Source organism: Punica granatum, chromosome 4, assembly GCF_007655135.1.
Source record: "Punica granatum isolate Tunisia-2019 chromosome 4, ASM765513v2, whole genome shotgun sequence".
Taxonomy (NCBI): domain Eukaryota; kingdom Viridiplantae; phylum Streptophyta; class Magnoliopsida; order Myrtales; family Lythraceae; genus Punica; species Punica granatum.
This window is the reverse complement of record NC_045130.1, coordinates 38949316-38970839: the sequence shown is the minus strand read 5'-3', so window position 1 is coordinate 38970839 and position 21524 is coordinate 38949316. Positions and strand designations below refer to the sequence as shown.

Genomic DNA, 21524 nt, shown 5'->3' with positions numbered 1-21524 from the left:
TGCGTGGTAATGACGCTCAGGCCGTTTTGTCAGAAATGATGCATGCCACTGAGGGACCCACTAGGGGGCATCTTCGGAATGCTGATATGATCGGGCCGGTCTCTGCTCAGGCCGTAGCTCCTTGCGCCGTCCGAGGCCACCGACCGAATTCGAATTGGTTCCATTCCATCCGGCTTCGAGCCGACGGGCCTATTCTTTCTTTCAAGCCTCCCAAAACTCGAGTCCATGATAGAGAATCCATGCTGTGTTTTCAGAACCGGTACTGACTAGAAAAGGTTGGTCGGTACTCCGGAAAGTTCGACAAAGTGCGCAATCTTTTGATCGGAACTGTGAATATGAATCTCTAGAACAGTCTGTTGTACCGGGGTGTATTCGCGCTAGGAAGCGCTAGACCAATTTACTAGCATTGCGCGTATCCTATGTACTAATTGCATCATAGTTCGTAACGTAATGATATTTACAGTGTCAGATAAGAAACATCTGCACAGCTAAACAAAGATTAAATTATATATATGAAGTGAACCAGAGTCACGAGACTGATGACTAGTATCGACTGTGAGTATTTATTCCTGAGCAGTCGCGGGCACTTGGTACCTGAAATCACATTGGGAAATTGCCTTGTAATCAAATTTTCTGTAGTCGACAGGAAAAGAGGTATTGTACCTAATGAAGAAGTCCTGCATACAATCCAAACATCCATTGAACTGAAGAATTTTCCTAAATTTTTTCTATCGCGATCTCTGCTCAATGTCAGTGGCAATAAATGGCTCCTCCTGTCTATCTACAATTCTTTGAAAATGAATTACTCTCTGTTGAATGGAATGAATTTATGGTTAAAAATAATGCAGAAAGCATGTTTTCTCTTTCCCTCTTCTTCTAGACAACATTGTATTATGTCTTCTTCTGCCTTCTCAGTATAATGAGAAAATTGGATTCATCCCTTCAGAAGATCTGTGATATAAGCAGCCTGCGAGTCTGCAACAAATTATCGTCTTCGATTTTAGGAGTAGTTCCATGTAGATTCCCTGGAATAGGAGTTTCTGTAAAGATGTTGAAAGAACAATACCCGAGGTTGCAGGAATAAGGTTATGACAGGTTCGATCACAAGGATATGGACAATCGACCTCCTTGCTTATCCTCCTGCTAAAGTACCAGTCGCCGACTGCTTCTGCTATCGTCTGGTAGAGTCATGCCGACGACAAATATATAAGTACTTCTCTTAATGGAGTAATGCAACTACTGTTAGCTTGTAAAGCTGGGGAGAGAGAGAGAAGAAACTATACCTTATTTTGAATTCTCGGTGAGTCAGGAGCGAACCAAGTATCCTGTGATTCACTCTGGCAGTGGGCAAAACATGAGTTGATGAACATTCCCCCACTCCTCGAAAATTCAAGGAAGAACATGAGAGCTCCGATCATCCTGCTCCTAAAACCTGTAAGTGAAGAAGAGAAACCAAAATTTTATAAGCAATACTGGTGAACCTTCGAACCGATGACTAGTAAACAGTATAACGAGAAGTAAAGAAATTTTGGAGGATAAAATGTCGTTACAGCTGCGTGGAATTAATTCATATGTATATGGGTGTGTGTGTGTGTGTAATGTGAATGCAAGGGAGAGAAAAGAACCTTGCAATATCTGAATCTGAGCTGCATTACAAGCTGCTGCATTGACTTTACAACGATTCCAATGGCCACGCGGGTCTGCTGAAGGAGGCACCAATATATGGTGGAACTGCCACGGGATGAACCTTCAATTAATCTCATGTTCCATCCAAAGGAAGGAAAAGGGAACATAATGACTTTAAATAGCCTTTTTCCTCCATAAGGCTATTTCATTCAATTGGATCTCCTTCTTTTCATACCAAATGTGACACAAGTGATAAAGCGATGCTTGGTACGATGAAAATACACAAGGTACCTGGAAGACATCATATGCGGAGTTCAAGATGAACATCGGCGTTGTAATGAATTTCAAAGCATATTGCGGGAAAAAGCACTGCAGAAGAGAGAATTTTGTCAAAAGCCATAAATCTCCACCTTCTGGGTAGTACAGATAAAAACTCGAGATGAGAGACCAGGCATTTTCACCAATGTCTTACCAGATTGGGATAGCGAATGGAGCTGGTGCAGTTGGCGTTCAGATTCTTTTGGACACCCTACGATTCGCAAATTGAAGAATTTAGTGAAAATATACTGTACAAGTGATTGTTCACGAACTACTCCTATCAAGAATAGTAGCTACCTGAAGAGAAATAAGGGGTTTGAAGAAGGATCTCATAGTGTAGTTTGAGCTGATATCCCGCCTGCAGGAAACCGAGCAACACAAAAATGTAAAACGAAAGACAGCAAAATGTTGCACGAGGATGTTCTGTTCCTCTGGCCCTTGTCGGAAACTGGGAGAAGTCCTTCTATCCCTGCCCTTTGTTATTTTCAAATATTTGAGGAAATCAAGGGAAAAGCGTCCTCATCAAACTTTAAAATACAGGTCATTTTTTCTCTATTTTCTTAATCATTCAGATGAAACTTCGGTTCTCAAGAACCAAACACGCAACATTTGACTATAATTTGACAGGATAAGAGAGATATATATATATATATATATCATTGCTTACGCGTCAAGGAAAAAGCCCGCATCGCTCAAGCACTTAACGCTGGCATTGGTAGGCAAATATCTGGTGAAACTGTCACAGTGCAAGAAGACTGATAGTCCACCTGCAGAGCACCCCGAAAGCAATGCCTGGAGGGTCGACAAAATTGAATGAGAAACCCTTCTTTGAAGATCGAAAATTCATGAACTTGCTCATTCTTCAATGGGGATAGTCCAAATCTCACCTTGTGTGCGTTTCCGAGGCCTTGGGGTAAAAGGTCAAGAATGATTGCGTCCCAAATTTTCTGTCCTCTGAAATATAGTAACGATGTCTGTCATTGAGAAGGAAGAATGGTTCATTTGCTGGAGAAAACACCTTTTTATCATTGATTGAAGAAGACTAGCATTTTAAATTGTATATTTAAACCGAAACAGTTCCATTAGACAGATCTCATGTGAATGAATCGGCTGCTAAAAAAGAATATGAGCAACGTATAAGGAACCACTGAACTCAAGGATGAAGACACTTACACCGTTGTCAAACTTTCCATCTCCCGCGAATGACGCTCCATCGCAATACCTGAGCTTCACGCGGTTCCAGTTGTAAAAATCTGTCCCACGACAAAATCAAAACTGAGAGTCTGCAGATTAATGAAAAACCATAATTGTAGCACAGAATGCTATATTTGTGAATGCTTTGGGCCAAAGACATTTGCAGTTAGGAACACCGAAATCAGTCTCTGAAGAACAAATTTGAACTTCTCGTTGTTTATAGTAAGAACCCAGTACATCGATACTTGGCGACATTTCAGGAATGTATTAGTATTACAGTCCATTCCCATTGCTTGGTCTGCTCACTCTGCAGGGCTTGTTACAGAAACCTCTTAGATATTCCAAAAGTGCACACACACCTCCAAGTTCACATACCAATAAATTGCGGAGTCAGATAGCCCAAGACGAAAATTAGGCCGAAAGTTTCCAAAAATCGGAACGTGTCGATACATTATGAAGAAATTTCAAACAATACTTTGGAGAGCTGGCCAAGAATATATGGTTGCCCATCGACTCAACAAATCTACCTAGTAATACTGTTTGGTTATTGTTCCATGCTGCATGGGTTGCTCTAGATCTCCACATATATACAATACAAAGAAGAAGACACTATGGAAACTGACAAATGGCAATTGGCAATTGCTGGTGTAAGGCTGGAGAGTCAGAAGCCCCTCCGAGAACCGGTATGACGGCTGTCTCGCAATTCAATTATTTTAAACCACGTGAAAGGGACAATGGAGGTCGTGAGACTGTGAGTCAACAAAGACATGTTCTTTCTTGGGGCACTACAATTATTACACCCCCGCGCAAAGAAAAGCAACGTACTTGTGTTTGATTTTAAAATTGAATAATGTTGAATTTTTATTTTTATTTATTTATAAATATAGTATTGTTGAATTATGAAAAAAAAAGTGTGAAATAATAATGAATAGTTGAGAAAAAGTAATTATTGTATTGTTAAATTGTAAAAAAAAGTAATGATAGTTGAGAGAAATTAATAATTATATTGTTAAATTATGAAAAAAATGAATAATTGAGATAATTTAATATTAAAAATTGAATTGGGTGATTAAATTTTTTTTTTTAAAAAAAATAATAATTATATTATTAAATTAAAGAAAAATATGATCAAGTGAAATAGAATTAAAAAATCTTTTCAAACCAAACGGGTCAATTTCTTGACGTAGTTATGGTCCTTCATTATTTTTTTATTCTGCTGAAATTGGCCCTTCATTAATTAATTATGGCCCTTCATTAATTCGTGGGCTCTACTTATCTATATAAGACATAAACAATTAATGTGCATGAACATGCTCTTTGATTGTATGAGTTATTCTATTACCTCCGAATTCGGCACAGCCGAAACTCTCTGTGGGGCATGGTTGTAAACATTATTATAAACAAGGGCATTTTGTCCGGCAGAGAGATTTGGCATATTCCGAATAGGAGGAAAAATCAGTCTCGTGATTGTATGTATAGTACGACAATAGAACTCTAGGCATGAGAAGAAAACTTCGACAAAGACAAAGATACTTTATAATTTCCAACTGGAAATTTATAATTCAAGTCCGGAGGGAGGAGGACGAGGATCCTTTATTCGGATAATTTCCATTAACATAAGCGAATCAAGAACTGAAAATTTATGCGCCCGGGACCTATGCACGTTTACATTATATGTTACATGTTTGCGCGAAAATTGATATCGTCTAATAATTTTACCCGAGAGAGATAGAGTGAAGAGAAGAAAGAACCTGGGTTGAGAGACGCATTGTTGCTGAGTATCCCAGAGAAGACCTCATACTTGCTCATGTAACGAGTGGATCCTCTGCGACTCTTGGCTCGGTCCAAGCACGATTCAACATCGTTGCACCACCCACCACCCTGCAATATCATCCTCGGTTAATCAATCCGACGCAACCCTGACACGATTAACATTACGAACTGGATGAAGTTGCTAAAACAATCGCTTCATATGCGCAGTTCAGATTTCCTGTTCTTTTTGGCTATCATATCAAAGCCTGCTTTTAATACAAGAAATAACAATGGCGTGGTAGGGTAGGGACTTGAGTCCGCCTCTTGGGGACCACAATTCCTTCTTATGGCTGCTGCTGATGTAGAATACGTTACCACTGTTGTGTCACGCGTGACTAAATCTCCGATTGCGACAGACATGGAAAAATTGTGGAATATCTTCACTATAGACCACTCATGTTCCATATTTGGGATGACATCTCAGCCACTGGAAGCAATCGATCTCAGGAAAGAAGTAATCTTTATCTGTCGCGTTGAAATGAAATTAGACAAAGATGAATCCAGTCTTTACTATTTCTTCAAGAAACTCCGAAAGCACAACACTAGTTATTTATGGTCAGCTGTGAGAATCTGCCATGGTTTTTTTTTTTTCCTCCGATAACTTCCAAAGTCTGACACAATTTTCAAGATTTGTATTACGAGATAAAAGAACTGAAATGGGTTCGTGCCGCAACCATAAAATCAGAGCCATACCCTACAATTTAAACGGAAAGCATCGCTGGTAAAAATTGAAACGATACCATTTGTTCAAATGAAAAAGGTGCGTAATATTTTTTTATATAATGAAAATATCCGAATTTCGTCCGACTAATTTCATGATCTACGTCAACGCTCTACAAGTCATGCCGTATACTATTTGCGTTACATTGCACTCTTATCTTTTATCTCCACCAGGTGTGATTCGGGTGATTTCCACCGTCTCTTCTGTGGAAAAAAGTTAACCCGTAGAGCCAGAGCTGCCACTTGCTGCATCCAGACAGCACGCTGAAGAGCTAAAAGACATCTGACATGTGGCGGGCCCTGACTGGAGGTAACGAACCATAGATTTGTGCGCAAAAGGTTTTTGGGACAATTCTTTTTGGATCCACACTGCTCCCCCGACTAACAAAGAGGATTAAACCAATCTCATCTCAGGCAGAAGTCCCTCCTCTCTAATTCATTATTGAATCAGCCGACAGCCTTAACAAATTCATTAAAGAAAACGAAAGACACTCTTACGACGTCGATCAAATTTTTGATACCTTCACGGTTCACACATGTCGAGCAAAATTAGATCAAACAGTGCCTAAATTTACAGGGTCATAATTAGACTTGTCCCCCTTTTTGTTATGATATATATAAAAATATGTCCGACTAAAAGTAAGGGGTAATGAATTAGACCATCTAAATATATTTTTTCCCAGAAAAATGAAATGGTGGGGTGACTATGATTTTAAAGTCAAAAACTTCAAGATAAAGCGAGAAAAGTGCATAACACGGTAGTACTCGTCTCTGATTCGTTATCGAGCATTCATATTTTTAACCGGTAAGATGAGACTTTTCTTATCATTTATCTCCCGTGTATTACTTAATGCGACTTCTCTTATAATCGAGAAAAATAAAATAAAAGAGACCGATAAAAAGAGGGATTACCTCGAATTGCAAGAGCCAGCTGTTTGCTCCAGCCCCAAATCCTCTGTGCAGATGATACGCAGGTAAACTCCCGTCCAAGCAATCTACATTTGCATCCATCACCAAAAGAGTACGATCAATCAGAACTATAATTAAAAAATAAAAATGGAAGAAAAGCACAAAACGAAAATGACGTTAGGTATTAATGTTAGTTAATAGGATGATGAATGACATCTCGTAATTTTATTTAGAAGAAAAATTCAGATTCAAAACACAAAATGGGTGGATTGATAAATAAATAATCCACCAACTTTAATTTCCCAAGCTCGAGAAATCACGCCCAGAGAAAAAGAAACAATCATGAGATATATGTGTCTGAAGCTGGTAATGTTCCAACTCACAGGCTCCAATGGCGGGCGCATTGCGCACCAGAGTCATCCCTACAAGGAGCCGCTCCGACCAGACCCCCGTCGGCGCACAGCCGGCCGATACCGCCACTAAGGCCAGCACCAGCCGAAGTGCTCTTCCACTCATAATCTCCATCAGCTCGTCGCGTGGCGATTCTAGATGAGCAGGATGAACCGACTGCAATTCTCTCTTGTATTCATGAAAGTGATTTACAAAGACTTATGGAGCAGAGCGAGAGAGAGAGAGAGGGAGAGAGATTCATAGAGGGAAGCAAGCAGATCTTAAGAGATGATTTCAGTACTGATTTACAGAAGAAGCTCTGATGTCAATGACTAGTTCAATTATGGAGAAGCAGAAAATGGTGAGTTCTTCTTCCTGGATGAGAACAGAGTAATGGCCGAAGCTGTTGCCGTCTTTCCTTTAATGGCGAAAACAAACAGAAAACATAAAGGATGGGAAGTAATTATAAAAGAGAATTTCGGGTTCAAACAGCAGAATTTCTCGAGCTAAGCTACGGAGGGAACCAATGGCGGGAGAGAACAGAGGAAGCGAAGGCGGGGAGAAAGAGAGAGAGAGGCACGACGAAATGAGTGGGGAGGTGATGCCTTTTTTCGGGTGCTTGTCGTGTTGGGAAAGAAGAGGAGTCCTCTTTACGGCGGCATTGTGATGGACCCAGCACCGAAGAACATGGACCCCGCGGGAATTCTCGATGATGCCCATCATCAACGTTCATTCATCAGTCCCGCCCCCGAATTAAGGATGCGATGCGATGCCGGTGTCATCCTCCGAGTTTTGTGGCGCATCGGGACATGCTCCTAAAGCATATTACACGATGAACTAAATGATTTATTGGAAAAGATATAGGATTGTAAACCTCATCGTTAGGGAGTTCGATCTGAAAAGAACCTGAGGATTCTTCAAGTTTTAAGCAAGTTAATAGTTGCATAATTTAGTCTAATGTAATGTAATTAATCACTGCGAGTACGTTAACCAATCAAATGAAGAGAATTTTTTCGATGTGATTACAATGCGTTCTTACTGGATATGATCGATTCCGACTTGGTTGTTAGCTTAACCTAATACGAAGTGTTTCTAAGCATGGTTTTTTCGGTAATGTTACAAGCATGTTTTCAATCCTGCCATATATAATAGTTAACGAAATTTATAAGGGCAATAATTATTTAACTACCAATATGGAGAGTCCGCGTCGTTAGTTACTGTTTGGTGCCACATGGGCCCGCCACCTTGCGAGTCACGATGGGCCATAACTGACCAAACCGGGCCCACTTACCTTTGGTGAAGTGCAGATTTGGATTAGGTCTCGATGTTGAAAGTTGGAAATTTGAGACCCCCCATATGGTAGGGATGGGATGTAGCACCGAGGATCCATCTGCCCCCGTGACTAGCGGGCTGACCACATTGTACAATTTGCATCATCGTGTTTGGTCAGAAAATCATGTGAGCCTAGAGTCTTCAAAAATGTGTATTTAGGTATCATTAAGTTGATTTTGTTAATCATCATCATGAACTTTAAGAAAATTGTGCGATCCCTTGGATGGATCAGCGGTTTAATCAACAGCCTACCACTAAGCATTGGTCCAACCATCTCGAGTAGTTAAAGAAGGGTCCAATTAAGAGGATGAATGATTTCCCTTGAATTTTAATTCCTCTTTCCTATCTAATATAAATGAGCATTACAGAGTTTTTACGACCCAAGAATTTGCGACTTACATAATATTTACTCTAAAATATGGAGAGCGGGAGTGATGCAGGTAATTAACCCTTAAAATAAGAAAGAGAGGATTTGCACGCTATATATATGAAATTTTTTTCCAATGCATTCGTTTTTAACGTGTGTATGGTACATGTATACATTCAATGCCTGAAACTTAATCTTGAAATTTTAAAAGTGAAAATAATTGAATAATTGGGTTTATTTGGTTTGTAGGTAAAAAATTTTACTTTACCATTATCAATTCTATTATTCTCTAAATTCAACACTGCAATCACTATTATTGTCTTTTTCTTAATTTTATAATAAATTTTCACTTATACTTTTTTCTAATTATTTTTATAATTAATTTTTTAATAATAAATTTCTCATCTATTATCACATCTATATATACATATAAATATATAATCTTATTCATCCATATATTTATCAACAATTACAATTATTATACAAAATCAAATTAAGTTGGATCGTGATTTAACTTGAAAACCAAACAAAAGCTTTAATAATCGTGAATTTTGAATGTATGGTACATATACCTCCGGATATAATGTTAGACTATATAATTCGAGGAGCAGGGTATCGCTTGTAGTTGTATATCTATGGATAAAGGAGGCTTAACTATCTTCTCCTATTGAGCACATGTAATGTTCAAGCACAATAATAAATGTCGTATTTGTTTAGGAAAACTCTCTTCATCAGTTTTGTACACAAGCCTAGTTATTAATTATCAAAAGAGGATGTAGCGTAATAATGCACGTTCTCGCCTGGTAATCAATAGATTTTATGTTCGATACTCAGTAGGATTACCCATATCCTTTTATTAGTTATTATGATCCCTTGAAAGAGAAATCCGAATATTACAAGTCGAATCAAGATTGGAAGCACAAGGTTTCGCATCAATTCCCCCAAAGAATTATCGATGAATCAAATGATTACCATAGTCATAGCACTACATTTTCTGATCTGCATATTATCATAGTGATAGCACTATATTTTCTGACATGCATGACAGATGTTCTCTAGAAGGTAACTAATACTCATTACAAGTAGTGCATTTTGAACAAGTCGTGGCAAGATAGCCAACATTTCGATCGCCAATGCCACGTTTTCTAGGAGGTATTCATGTCATGGATGAAGGCAAGAGTGCTGCGAGAAATTCTCATTGTAGGACATACCAAGAATGGGTTCGATTTCAATACTTGAAGGTAATAAGGATAAGGTGACGTTTGATTCGCTATAATGAAATTAACAAGAATAGAATTGAAAAGATGAGGAAATTTGAATGATGAGAATTGAGATTATGAAAAAAAAAATTGTTTGTTTGATAGGAGAGAATATCAAAACTGATAATTAAAATTCTATATTTGGTTGTTTTTATGTTACCAAACAAAAGGCAAAAGACATTAAGGTTATGTTTGGATTCAGGAATAAAAAATTTTAATTTTAACTTTAACTTTAACTTAACACACTATACAATAAAAACGCACGTTTTTCAAGTCAAAAATTTTAACTTTAACTTTAACTCAACACACTACACAACAAAAATACATGTTTCCCAAGTCAAATTTATAATTACATCTCATTTGTCATTTTCCACAATCAAAATCAAAATCAAAATCAAAATCAAAGTTACTTTTAACTCTGAATCCAAACGCACCCTAAATACTCCACTCTTTTTAAAATATATAAAAAAATGTTACAGCTATTGTTCATCTTCTCGAGGAAGAGGATGAACAGTAGCAAAACAGTTATGATGGTGATGTCATAGCTTTGTAACCACAAGGACTCACGAGGGTTCATCTTCTTGGCTCGGCGTGCACTCCCGAGCCCAACCCAAGGGTTGCGATGACTCGATTGGGTCAAACCGAGGCTTTGGAGCGATGGGCTCCGCGCGAGGCTTAGCTCGAAGAGCGCCCGTTAGGGCCAAGGATAGGAGGAAAGGAGAGGCATACTTGAATCGAATGTGGGCCAAGAACAAGAGTAGGAGGGGTCTCGTTACAGCGCTGTCCGAGGAGGACAATGGCGAAGGTCGGTGAGGATCCGCGAAAACGAGGGTTTTCGCGAGCCTCCCCAATGAGATATGGCCAAAACGAGGCCTGGTCCGGCCACGTTGTGCCGAGACCAGCCCAGATAGGTCGGTCAAAGCTCCGTTAGCAAAGGTCAATAGGTGACGATGGCGGAAGGAAGCTAGGAGTTGGGGGTATATTTGGTATCTCATCCTCGGGCCCAATTCTGATGAGATCCAAATTCCAAATCTAGGTAGGAGGGGGATTTGCTAATCCGAGTATGAAGGGATTAAGGGCGCGTTTGGTTGACTGGAATTGCTAATCCCTTCCGAATCTATTCTGCGGAAATAACATTTCCTACGTTGTTTACATCCGGAATGGGAATGATTCCCGATAGCTTTTCTCATCCTCCATAGAGAGATAATTGTCATGCTTAACTCCCCCTTCCTCCATAGAAATTACCATCGGATATATATGGGCACAATCATCATCTTGCCCTTGGTCCAGCCCCTCCATTGCCACCGACACTATTGCTTCGCCCCTCCATCGCCACGGTTCCTGTTGCCTCCCTAACTTCACCTCCGACGGCAACTTCTATCATTCCCAGCGGGTCTCTCAAGGCCACGAAGTCGGAGTCGACCTCGAAGAAGCCAGATTGGGGTGGGATATGGTTCGGCCACGAACCCAAGGCTCGCGATCTCAGACCAACCTTTACACAGGGCTCGCGAGAGACACGGGTGGGTCAAGATCTCAGGTTTGACCCAACCCATACTTCTCGTGCACTGACTCGGTTGAGGCGAGGATCAAGAGAGCTCAAGTTAGAGAGAAAAAGACGAGCCCATGGCTCCCGAGTTTGGGTTCACCCAAATCGGTGGCTCACGACCCCGGGGCTGGGTTCGCGAACCCGAGGTGATCTCACCCATTGGGATCATGACTCACGGCTGCCTCGAGAGGCAGAGCAGTGGATGTCCATGTCTGTTCGTGCTACTGCTCATATTCGAAGAAAAAGATTAACAATGATTTTTTTTTACAATATTGTAATATTTTAAATCAGTGGTATATGCGTCTTTTGGCTTTGAAACATGTCATATTCTCCGTATATTCCGATCAACCAAATATAAAATTTCAGTTATTAGTTTTGTTATTCCTTCTAACCAAACAAATAAAATTTCAATTATATTATCTATCTATTCTAATCCATATCCATTCTATTCTGCATTAGTTATATTCGGGCGAACCAAATGCAGTGTAAGAGTTCCCTCAGAATTGGATCGTGACCCAAATAAGAGCCAAGAAACATAGGCTTAGAATCCTAGCGGAATTGGGCTAGAATAGAATTGGGTTTCCGCCCATCCAAATGGGCCCTAATTATCTGTTGGTATGAGCTCAATATTCTCTATAGGGAAATCCATATGAATTAGATTAATCATATACAAATCTAATCATCAAAATTAAAATCACTTTTTTTTTCCTCTTGGGTTACGGATAGAGAATCATATAACTATCAAAAGCATCATAAATAATCTTGGTTGCGAGTAGTGAGTCGAACACTGGGAACAACCAAAGAGTCTCGTTGCAAATAACGAGGCGAGTATAGGAAAGACCAGCAACATCTAATAACAAAATATTAACAATCCCAACAGAAGGTTTAACAAAATACGTAGTGTCTTCTCGAGGACGTGAATCACTCCTAACGAGCCTAGCAAAAAAGTCAGCTACGGCATTAGCTTCACTGTATATGTGGCAAACCCTGAAGTCATCGAATATCCAGAAGAGAGTCCTGCAATCCGAGAGAAGTGGCATGAGTGTAAGATTGTCTTGAGAAGAACTTACAAGGAAGTCATAAAGTACCTCGGCATCCAACTCTACTATAAAAGATCTTCTTTTTTTTTTATTAAATTCCCTTTTTAGATCTTGTTATGAACATATATAAAAAGGCTAGTTATTAATTATCAAAAGAGGATGTAGCGTAATAACGTACGTTCTCGCCTAGTAACCAATAAATTTCGTGTTCGATACTTAGCAGGATTACCCATATCCCTTTATTAATTATTATGATTTATAATAATTATATTATGCCCTCTAGTCTCTGTTGGTAAAAACAAAAAACCCAGTTGTTAATTCATTAATTAGGCAATCATCTAATGTAAACTGGGCTGGTTCACCAATAAGTGTTAACTAGACCCGAATTTAAAGCCCAGCACCTTGATACCATCGTTGACTGGGCCCATGTTTTGGCCTCGGACGGAATTGCACAAAGACTACAAACTTTCTGGAAAAAAGTCAAAACATTCAAAGTTTGAGGTCCTGATTGAAAATATTGGAGAACCACATCGTCCCTTTGTCTGCGATGCAGCTCTGACATGGAGCTGTTCTGCTGCGATCTGAAGACACAGAGGGGAAGAGTTTCTTCAAGCTCTTCCGAGTCCAAGGTCAGTCAATCGATTCATCAGATCTTCAGTGGTTTAGCAGTTGAAGGAGAAAACGGTTCAGCCGTCAGTGTGTGTCTGTGCTCGGAATTGTCCAATTGATCCCGCCTTTGAAGCCCTAGAAACTTGCATTGACTTGCTGCTTTTGCTGTTCAGCTTCTCACTTTTGGTCGGTCGGAGCTCATACCCGACCAAGTTGTTTTGTTTCCGACAATGCTGTTTCGTTGAAGCCGTGTCTGAATTTTCTCTGAGTCATGTTCCCTTTGCTGGAACTGTGCAGCACCCTGCCAATAGATTGACGACTCGAGGCCTTAATTTTTCTCCGAGTCATGTTCTCTGAGTCCTGTTCCCTTTGATGCTCAGATTCTTAATTTTTGTCTAGTTTCCAAAGCTCGTCGAGCATCCGAAGTTGTTGATCGGAGCTTGTACCCTGCCAAGTTGTTGTTTTTCCGAGAATGCCGTTGTTTAAATTCTGTGGGAATTGGCTTTGAGTTTGTAGGAAGTCTGCCAATAAATCAATGTTTCAATGCCTGTATTTTGATTGCATTTTCGGGAAATCTTACTTTGGCCTGTAATTGTTTTGCAGGTTGCATTAATTTCCCCATCTATGTTGTAGTGAGGAATTCATGCGGCTTTGGGTGCAGGATTGGTGCGATTATGAGTGTCTTGTGATAAATTATTGGCATGACTGGTAGATTGCTGTTACAAGAATAGAAGGAAAATCTTATGCCAATGGAGTCTCTGTGGAAGCTGTTATATTTGTTTGAACCAGCCCCCCTCACCCTCATTTTGACTGCAATAGCTGTAACTTTTGGTTCTGCATTTCGAGCGCTAAATTATGGGAAAGAAATGGAGCGGAACCGTGATCTTTCAGAAGCTTCAATCACTTTAGACAGGTCCCAAGCGCTCCTGATACCGATGATGAGCTCCTGCAGCTTGCTGTTGATGTTCTACCTCTTCTCATCAGTTTCTCAGCTCCTCACAGCCTTTACTGCTGTAGCTTCTGTGTCCTCTCTTTTCTTCTGTCTATCACCTCATGTGGCCTATGTGAAGACGCAGTTTAATTTGGCTGACCCATATGTGTCACGGTGCTGCTCCAAGTCTTTTACACGAATCCAGGGGCTTCTACTTATCACGTGTACTGGTACAGTTGTTGCTTGGCTTGTTTCTGGACACTGGATCTTGAACAACTTGCTGGGCATTTCAATATGTATGGCATTCGTGAGCCATGTTCGTCTGCCGAATATCAAGATATGCACGATGCTCCTCGTCTGTCTTTTCGTCTACGACATTTTCTGGGTTTTCTACTCCGAGAGATTCTTTGGAGCAAATGTGATGGTGTCAGTGGCCACAAAGCAAGCACTGAATCCAGTTCACACTGTTGCTAACAGCTTAAGTCTTCCTGGATTGCAACTCATTACAAAAAAGTTGGAGTTGCCAGTGAAGATTATGTTTCCTAGGAACTTGTTGGGTGGAGTTGTTCCTGGAGGAGGTACAGTGGACTACACGATGCTTGGTCTCGGGGACATGGTATACCATCTCATTCTCTTTCCTAGTAGTTCGTGCCAAATTACAGTGACTTGTTATTGGCTGGTTTGCTAGAACTATTCATGACTATATAGAGGTAGTGTCACATGGTCACGGTGCCACACTCATCCGATAAGGATGGTTGGTAGAAGGCTTATACCTTGGTCTGTGTATCTAAAGGTCCAAAAGTACATCCTTCTTGCATTATGGAATAACAAGATTGGCAATGCACATCAGAGTGTTGGATTCAAAAGTATTTGCTTGTTCAAAGTGAGACTGTGCGGCTGTCAGCCATAGTGTTTTGGTTCTGCATCCACATTCCTGTAAAATTTTGAAGCATAAAACTTTTTTATTGATATCATTGCATCGCTATACCCTACCCCCTTTCTCTTTCCATTCATTCTCAATCGCCTGATTCTTGTTCACTTTGCAGGCAATTCCTGCAATGCTTTTAGCATTAGTTCTCTGTTTCGATCACCGGAAGAGCAGGGATATTGTCGGTCTCTTAGAACTGCATTCCTCAAAAGGGCACAAATACATCTGGTATGCCCTTCCAGGATATGCTATTGGACTCGTCACTGCATTAGCTGCTGGTGTTTTGACTCATTCCCCTCAGCCTGCCCTCCTCTATCTGGTATGTACTTATCTGAATTTATTCTATGACTCTTCTCATGCATTCGTTTTCTTTTCTCACCCATATATTGTTTTTGGTTACTTTGTTTGGAATTATTAAGCTAAAGCAGTATATTCTATATTCTTTATCTGATATGGCGAATATAGGTGCCCTCTACGCTCGGCCCAGTTGTTATTGTTTCTTGGATGAGGAAGGAATTCGAAGAGCTTTGGGAAGGAATTCCGCCATGCTTGAATGATAAAGCTCGATCAGTAGAGGTCTGAGCCTTTCGTCTTTGGTTTAGAGGCAGCAAAGGCCCTGCAAGTTGTAAATTCAGTTCAAAGTTTACTTGTATCCCTACTATGAAGTAGTTACCATACCAAACGGTGGCAGCGAACTTTTTCCAGAATCAAATCTATGTTCTCTAGTTATACTAGATTCGCCCCTTTCTCCCATCGTTTCACCCATGCTGTGTACCAAAGGGAGACACCGACAGTCTGATATGTTTAAACTGATATGTGAGATGGGGCAAATCCAAAGAGTTGAAAACTCAATCGAGATGATATATTAATGATACTTGGAATTAATGTGAAATCAGGATTTGATCAACTGAACAAGAGACTTGTTCACCTCATGACTAGTTTGGGTGATCTTTGGAGTATGGTTGTCATCTGGATCTTCTTGTGAGTTCAGTTGTGATTCTATTCCACATCCATCAGTCAAATAATAAAATTTGAAAATTCCAAACCTCAATTTCCGGTTGCTCGACTGAATCAGTGGTATTATCCGGAACCACATGTAAATGATAATCCTCGTTTAAGCGTTGGCACCGGGTATGACTTTAACACATAGTTTGATCCTAATTACTATGGTCGAAAATATTTTTATCTTTTGATAATTCAGACAATAGAGAAATCTCTGTTTCCTTCTTAAGGAGAAAACAAGATGGAAGAGCGTTAGGAGTCGCCTCAAAGTTCCGGTGGTCGGAAAAGGGCAAAAGTTCCGTTTCACATACGAATTCTGCCGCCGCCGTCAACGTCAGGAAACAAGACAGAACACCTCTCTCTCTCTCTCTCTCATCATCTCCTCCACAAGCCAACAAACTAAACCCTTTGTAGAATTCTCCTCAAACCCTCTCACTCACTCACTCTCTCTCTATGTGGCATGGCTTCGGTGGCTGATACGTGGACTCCGAGCTGCCTCCAGCTCCGATTCGCCCTCGGGGGCGCCAATTTCCGGAGGCTCTCGCCGGCGGTTCTCGTGAGGACTCGGCTGAGGAAGCTCGACCGTCGAATTCGAGTTTTCTGCGTAGCTCAGAACGAAAACGGAGCTCAGAGGAGCCGCAACTCCGGCTCGTGGGCGGGGCCGGACAATGGAGCTGATTCACTGTCCGGGTGGTCTGGGTCGGGTAATGGGCAGGATTCCGAGCCTGGACCTGAGGAGTTGCAGAAGAAGAAATCTTTTGGAGGTATGAAAGGAGAGATTTTGCGCCCTTTTCTTGTCTCAACAGTTCGTAGATTCTGGAACGATGGTTTATCTATCTCTAAGCAATGGTGTCGAGCGTCATTTTTTAGAGCATGAAGCTATGAGGAAGCGCACTCTGAAGTATATACAGTCGAAATTTATGGTCTTTTCTGATGTTAATTGACGGTTCCTGAGGCATACTGACAATGGAAAAGAGGGTTTACTCCATGGAGGATACTACATATAAATTTTGTGGTCTTGTGAATGTGATGAAATTGACTACGAGTAATCAAAATAGGAATGTTGAAATAGCTACGAGAGTATTGGAAGGAAGAAGACAAGAATGGATTACTTGCTTAGCTATGGAGTACTGGAAAGGATGAGAGTGATTAACAAGTTTAACTCGAGATAGTTGTTTGTCTACGTTTCCCCTTCTCGGTTTTCTTGCTTTTTGAATGCTGAAGTCGGCCTTGTTCTTGGGTTGTTTTGATGCACTAGTAACACTTTTGGATTAGCTTGATTTCAGTGGCTGTTGGAGCTGGAGTTGTCTTTGCTGCTGGGCTCACGTTTGCAGCTTTGGCTGTTGGCAAGAGAAGCACCCTGAGTAAGTCCCTTTCTTTTCTTCCTGAGAAAGTGCTAATGCCTGCTCCACACCCAATGTAACATATGAATTAATGGGCAGTTCTCTGATTTCATTCGCCTTGGAGTGATAGTATTGTAGGTAATCCCTGTCTATATCAAGAAGGCCATTATTGCTTAACCAAATATAGGGTATCATTATGGAGTATGAATCTGTTTATATAATAGAAATTTGTGGTCGTGTTACTGAGTCTTGTTGACTCACAGGGCCTAAGCAAGAGATGGAGCCCCTGACGACACAACAAGAACTATTCTTGGTTCCTGAAGATCAGAATGTTCACGTTCAAAAGCATGAAGAGGAGGACAAGCATATAAAACTTGAAAATATTGACCCAGAAAATGAGACAGGTATAGACACAGATTCTCCATCTCTCTCTGAGAAAAATAGATCTGGAGATGATTCCGTGCTCTTTCAAATCCCAAATGATGGTCATGTCTACACTGGTACTGATGCCTCCCAAAGTCCTCAGCAAGAAAAGTTGCAGGATGAAGCAAATATTGTTGCTGATGTTTTAGTTGCCCCCAGTACACGTTTAAGCTCCGAATTATTGCCAGACTCAGAGAAAGTTGATGCTTTGGCTGCTTCTGGAAATACAGCTTCATATAACAGCCTTGATAGTGGGGTTGTTGATTCAAATCACACACCAAAAGATAAGCTGGGTAATGACTATACAGCTGATGAGAGTCTCAAAAATGACGTGGCTGACCACAAGGAGGATGGACCGTTAAAGGATGCCAATTTAAATTCATCATATCAGTCTGGCAATATTGATCACTTTGAAAGTGATTATGAGGAGAAAACTATAGAAACTCAGCTTTTGTCAGAAAGTGACACGTCAAATATGGCTACACCTGAAGAGATCTATGAACAGGGTAGAACGCCTGAAGTTTTTGTCCAAGGAACTAGTTCAACCATGGAAGTGCATAATTCAGGTGAAACTCATTCATTTGGAACTGTATCCATGTCAGCTCCAGCTAATACGTTGGCTAAAGAGCAAATAAAGAACGGCCAACATGAGACAAATGAAAGTAAATCTGTCTCAGAATCTCCAAGTTCTTTGAATATATTCTCCTCTGCTGGTATACCTGCTCCATCTGTCATTTCTGAGGCTCTACGAGTAACGCCTGGAAAGGTTTTGGTTCCTCCTGCTGTTGATCAAGTTCAGGGGCAAGCTCTTGCTGCATTGCAGGCCATGAAGGTACTTGTATGCACAATCATGAACATACCTCTGTTTTTGAGTTATTGATGACGAGTTTTTCCTTTTTTCCCCCCTCCAACTATATGCCTTTCATCTTCTCCCTTTCTTTTGAAATGAGATATAACTTCAAAAAGCATACACGCTAGTATCTGCTCTTGCCATTATACTTTAAAGTTTGTCATGATTTTGAGGCGTGCTAGCAATTCTGTGTCATCTCTTTTTCAGGTCATTGAAAATGATGTCCAGGCAGGGGATCTTTGTACTCGTCGTGAGTATGCCCGATGGTTGGTTTCAGCAAGCAGTGCTCTTTCAAGGTATAAATAATCTTACATTTTTTTGGTTGGTGACGAAACAAGCAATGCCCTGTAACTGAGCCATTCTATGTAGCGACTGGTTTATTCAATCACTAAATAGTCTGACAACTTCTACATGTTCGCAGGAACACAATTTCAAAGGTTTATCCTGCGATGTATATTGAGAATGTGACTGAGCTTGCATTTGACGATATTACCCCCGAAGACCCTGACTTTGTTTTCATCCAAGGTCAGTGAAGAGTATCTTTATGCTTTCCATCTTCCAAGCCTATTAGTGACTCTGTTTGAAATTTTTCAAATATATCAGGTTTAGCAGAAGCCGGGCTTATCTCAAGTAAGCTCTCAAGGAGAGATATACTTTCGTCTGCAGCTGATGAAGATGAGAGTCCTTACTATTTCTTTCCTGAAAGGTATAAGCTGAGATACTATCACAGTTTCTGTGGACAATATTGCACATGATGGCCTTTGTCTCACTATTCATCTCATATATATGTGACAGCCCATTATCGCGTCAAGATCTCGTCAGTTGGAAGATGGCCCTGGAGAAGAAGGAGCTACCGGAAGCTGATAGAAAGGTGCGTATTTGAACTTGATATGGTTTGGATCTGCTTAGAAACTCGTATAAGTTATTATATTCTGACAATTGAATGAATTCTTCCTATCAAGGTTCTCCACCAACTATCTGGATTTATCGATGTGGAAAAAATTCACCCCGATGCATGTCCTGCACTTGTAGCTGATATGTCTTCCGGAGAGCAGGGAATAATTGCTCTTGCATTTGGTGAGTCATACTGAATCATCTTGACAGTGAGAAGTCTTGTCTTTTGGGCTTGATAATTGATAATTAATGTTTCTCATTCTTTGTTTTGGCAAAGGTTACACGAAATTGTTCCAGCCAGAAAAACCAGTTACGAAAGCCCAAGCTGCTGTTGCTCTTGCAACTGGTGAGGCTGCTGATGTAGTGAGTGAGGAGCTTGCTCGTATTGAGGCAGAGTCAATGGCTGAGAATGCTGTTGCTGCTCATACTGCTTTAGTGGCTCAAGTCGAGAATGACATAAATGCAAACTTCGCGAAAGTGCTTTCAATCGAAAGGGAGAAGATTGATGCAGTAGAAAAGATGGCTGAAGAAGCGAGGAATGAACTGGAGAATTTGAGGGCCAAGAGAGAGGAGGATGAGATTGCCCTGATGAAAGAGCGAGCTGCTGTTGAATCAGAAATGGAAGTTCTCTCTAGGTTAAGAAGGGAAGTGGAAGAGCAACTAGAAACTCTTATGAGCAATAAGGTGGAGATATCCTATGAGAAGGAAAAGGTTGAGAAACTTAGGATGGATGCAGAAAAGGAAAGCCAAGAAATTGCTCGCCTACAATATGAGCTGGAAGTTGAGCGTAAAGCTTTGTCGATGGCTCGGTGAGTTATCTTTCTATTTTTTAGGAGGAACTATGCTGCAGAATATCTGAACTTTAATTCATTGCAAAACTGTCAAATACATTAGAAGTCATTCTGGCACTTACGGGAGTGATCCACCTTTTTATGCAGGGCTTGGGCTGAAGATGAGGCAAAGAGAGCAAGAGAACATGCGAAAGCCCTTGAGGAAGCTAGAGATCGGTGGGAGAGACAAGGTATCAAAGTTGTCGTGGAAACAGACCTCCAAGAAGAAGCTTCTGGTGGAGATACATGGGTGAATGCGGCGAAGGAGTACTCTCTGCAAGGCACTGTGAGCAGAGCTGAGACTCTGGTGGAGAAGCTCAAGGGCATGGCAGCGACTGTCGTGGGAAAGTCAAGGGAAGTTATCGACAAGATTGTGAACATAATCTATGTGTTGATTTCTAAATTGAAAGAACGGTCTCGTAATGCCTTAACTAGGGCCGAGGAACTTAAAGATGTTGCTGCTGTGAAGACGAGCACATCAGTGGAAGAGTTGAAGCATCGAGTGGGGGACATAAACCAGAACCTCAGGGAGGGTGCGAAAAGGCTCGTGGGAGACTGTAGAGGAGGAGTCGAGAAACTCACCCAGAAATTCAAAACATGAACCCCTGCCCTTCTCTTTCTTTCAGCATCTTTTCTCTCGTGGTGATCAACTGGCTATAAGGTACGATTAAGTTCCCCTTTTGCTCCTTATTGTAACAGATGCTTGTCTAGCATCCTGGAAATAGATGTAAGACAAGTTTTGGAGGAAAATGCATAGGTCATCAATCATCAGGCTCCGCTTACAAGCTTGGCGGCTCACAATTCCGCGTTCTGTTGTCTGTGGGTAGTATACGACCGAATAAAATTCTCATGTGAGGTACATTTTATGTACAATGAATAAGGAGGGATGGGATTTCGGAGGATTCTGCCAATTGTTTGGGGCAGTTTGTGCAAGACCTTCGAGTTATTGGTTGGATCCCCGTGAAGCCCCGAACAGTTGTTACGACGAACTCAATTGATGGAAAGAATATTCTTCTTGTGCATCATCTCGTCTGCTTCCATCTTTCTGTATCATGGTGGTTTCTTCCCACGCTCGTTTCTTGTAAAATCTCATACATACTCGGGACGGTGTGATCAAAGTATGAACTAATAAATTCCAAAGTGCTCTATCATTCGAATTTGGCATCGATCCACCAGTGGACCACTCGCGGTGAACAAGCCG

General features: G+C 40.8%; 3 protein-coding genes across 5 annotated transcripts; 2 read left to right on the top strand and 1 right to left on the bottom strand.

Annotated features, from left to right (window-relative positions):
- Window positions 1-303: 303 nt before the first annotated feature.
- Window positions 304-7705, bottom strand: LOC116206055 (pectin acetylesterase 9). Of its 2 annotated transcripts, none has more exons than XM_031538793.1 (13): window positions 6963-7705; window positions 6583-6665; window positions 4890-5019; window positions 3118-3197; window positions 2832-2918; window positions 2612-2736; window positions 2242-2302; window positions 2099-2155; window positions 1918-1995; window positions 1626-1731; window positions 1284-1432; window positions 1067-1178; window positions 304-594 (listed from the first exon to the last, which is right to left on the bottom strand). In XM_031538793.1, the coding sequence occupies exons 1-13, from the start codon at window positions 7102-7104 to the stop codon at window positions 500-502; spliced, it is 1305 nt and encodes a 434-aa protein (XP_031394653.1). In that variant the 5' UTR covers window positions 7105-7705; the 3' UTR covers window positions 304-499. The 2 variants fall into 2 exon arrangements, with proteins under 2 accessions (XP_031394653.1, XP_031394654.1); XM_031538794.1 differs by lacking the exon at window positions 304-594 and adding an exon at window positions 614-975 and having other exon boundaries at window positions 6963-7686.
- A 5310-nt stretch (window positions 7706-13015) lies between these two features.
- LOC116203872 (signal peptide peptidase-like 1) lies at window positions 13016-15729 on the top strand. The gene is made up of 4 exons (XM_031535833.1): window positions 13016-13142; window positions 13726-14669; window positions 15100-15300; window positions 15447-15729. Exons 2-4 carry the CDS (start codon window positions 13866-13868, stop codon window positions 15561-15563), a joined length of 1122 nt encoding a protein of 373 aa, XP_031391693.1. The 5' UTR covers window positions 13016-13142; window positions 13726-13865; the 3' UTR covers window positions 15564-15729.
- A 518-nt stretch (window positions 15730-16247) lies between these two features.
- Window positions 16248-21348, top strand: LOC116203870. Of its 2 annotated transcripts, none has more exons than XM_031535830.1 (10): window positions 16248-16747; window positions 17270-17347; window positions 17590-18581; window positions 18807-18895; window positions 19021-19124; window positions 19203-19305; window positions 19395-19470; window positions 19562-19676; window positions 19771-20302; window positions 20432-21348. In XM_031535830.1, the coding sequence occupies exons 1-10, from the start codon at window positions 16444-16446 to the stop codon at window positions 20922-20924; spliced, it is 2886 nt and encodes a 961-aa protein (XP_031391690.1). In that variant the 5' UTR covers window positions 16248-16443; the 3' UTR covers window positions 20925-21348. The 2 variants fall into 2 exon arrangements, with proteins under 2 accessions (XP_031391690.1, XP_031391691.1); XM_031535831.1 differs by having other exon boundaries at window positions 16609-16747; window positions 17259-17347.
- The last annotated feature ends 176 nt before the right edge of the window (window positions 21349-21524 follow it).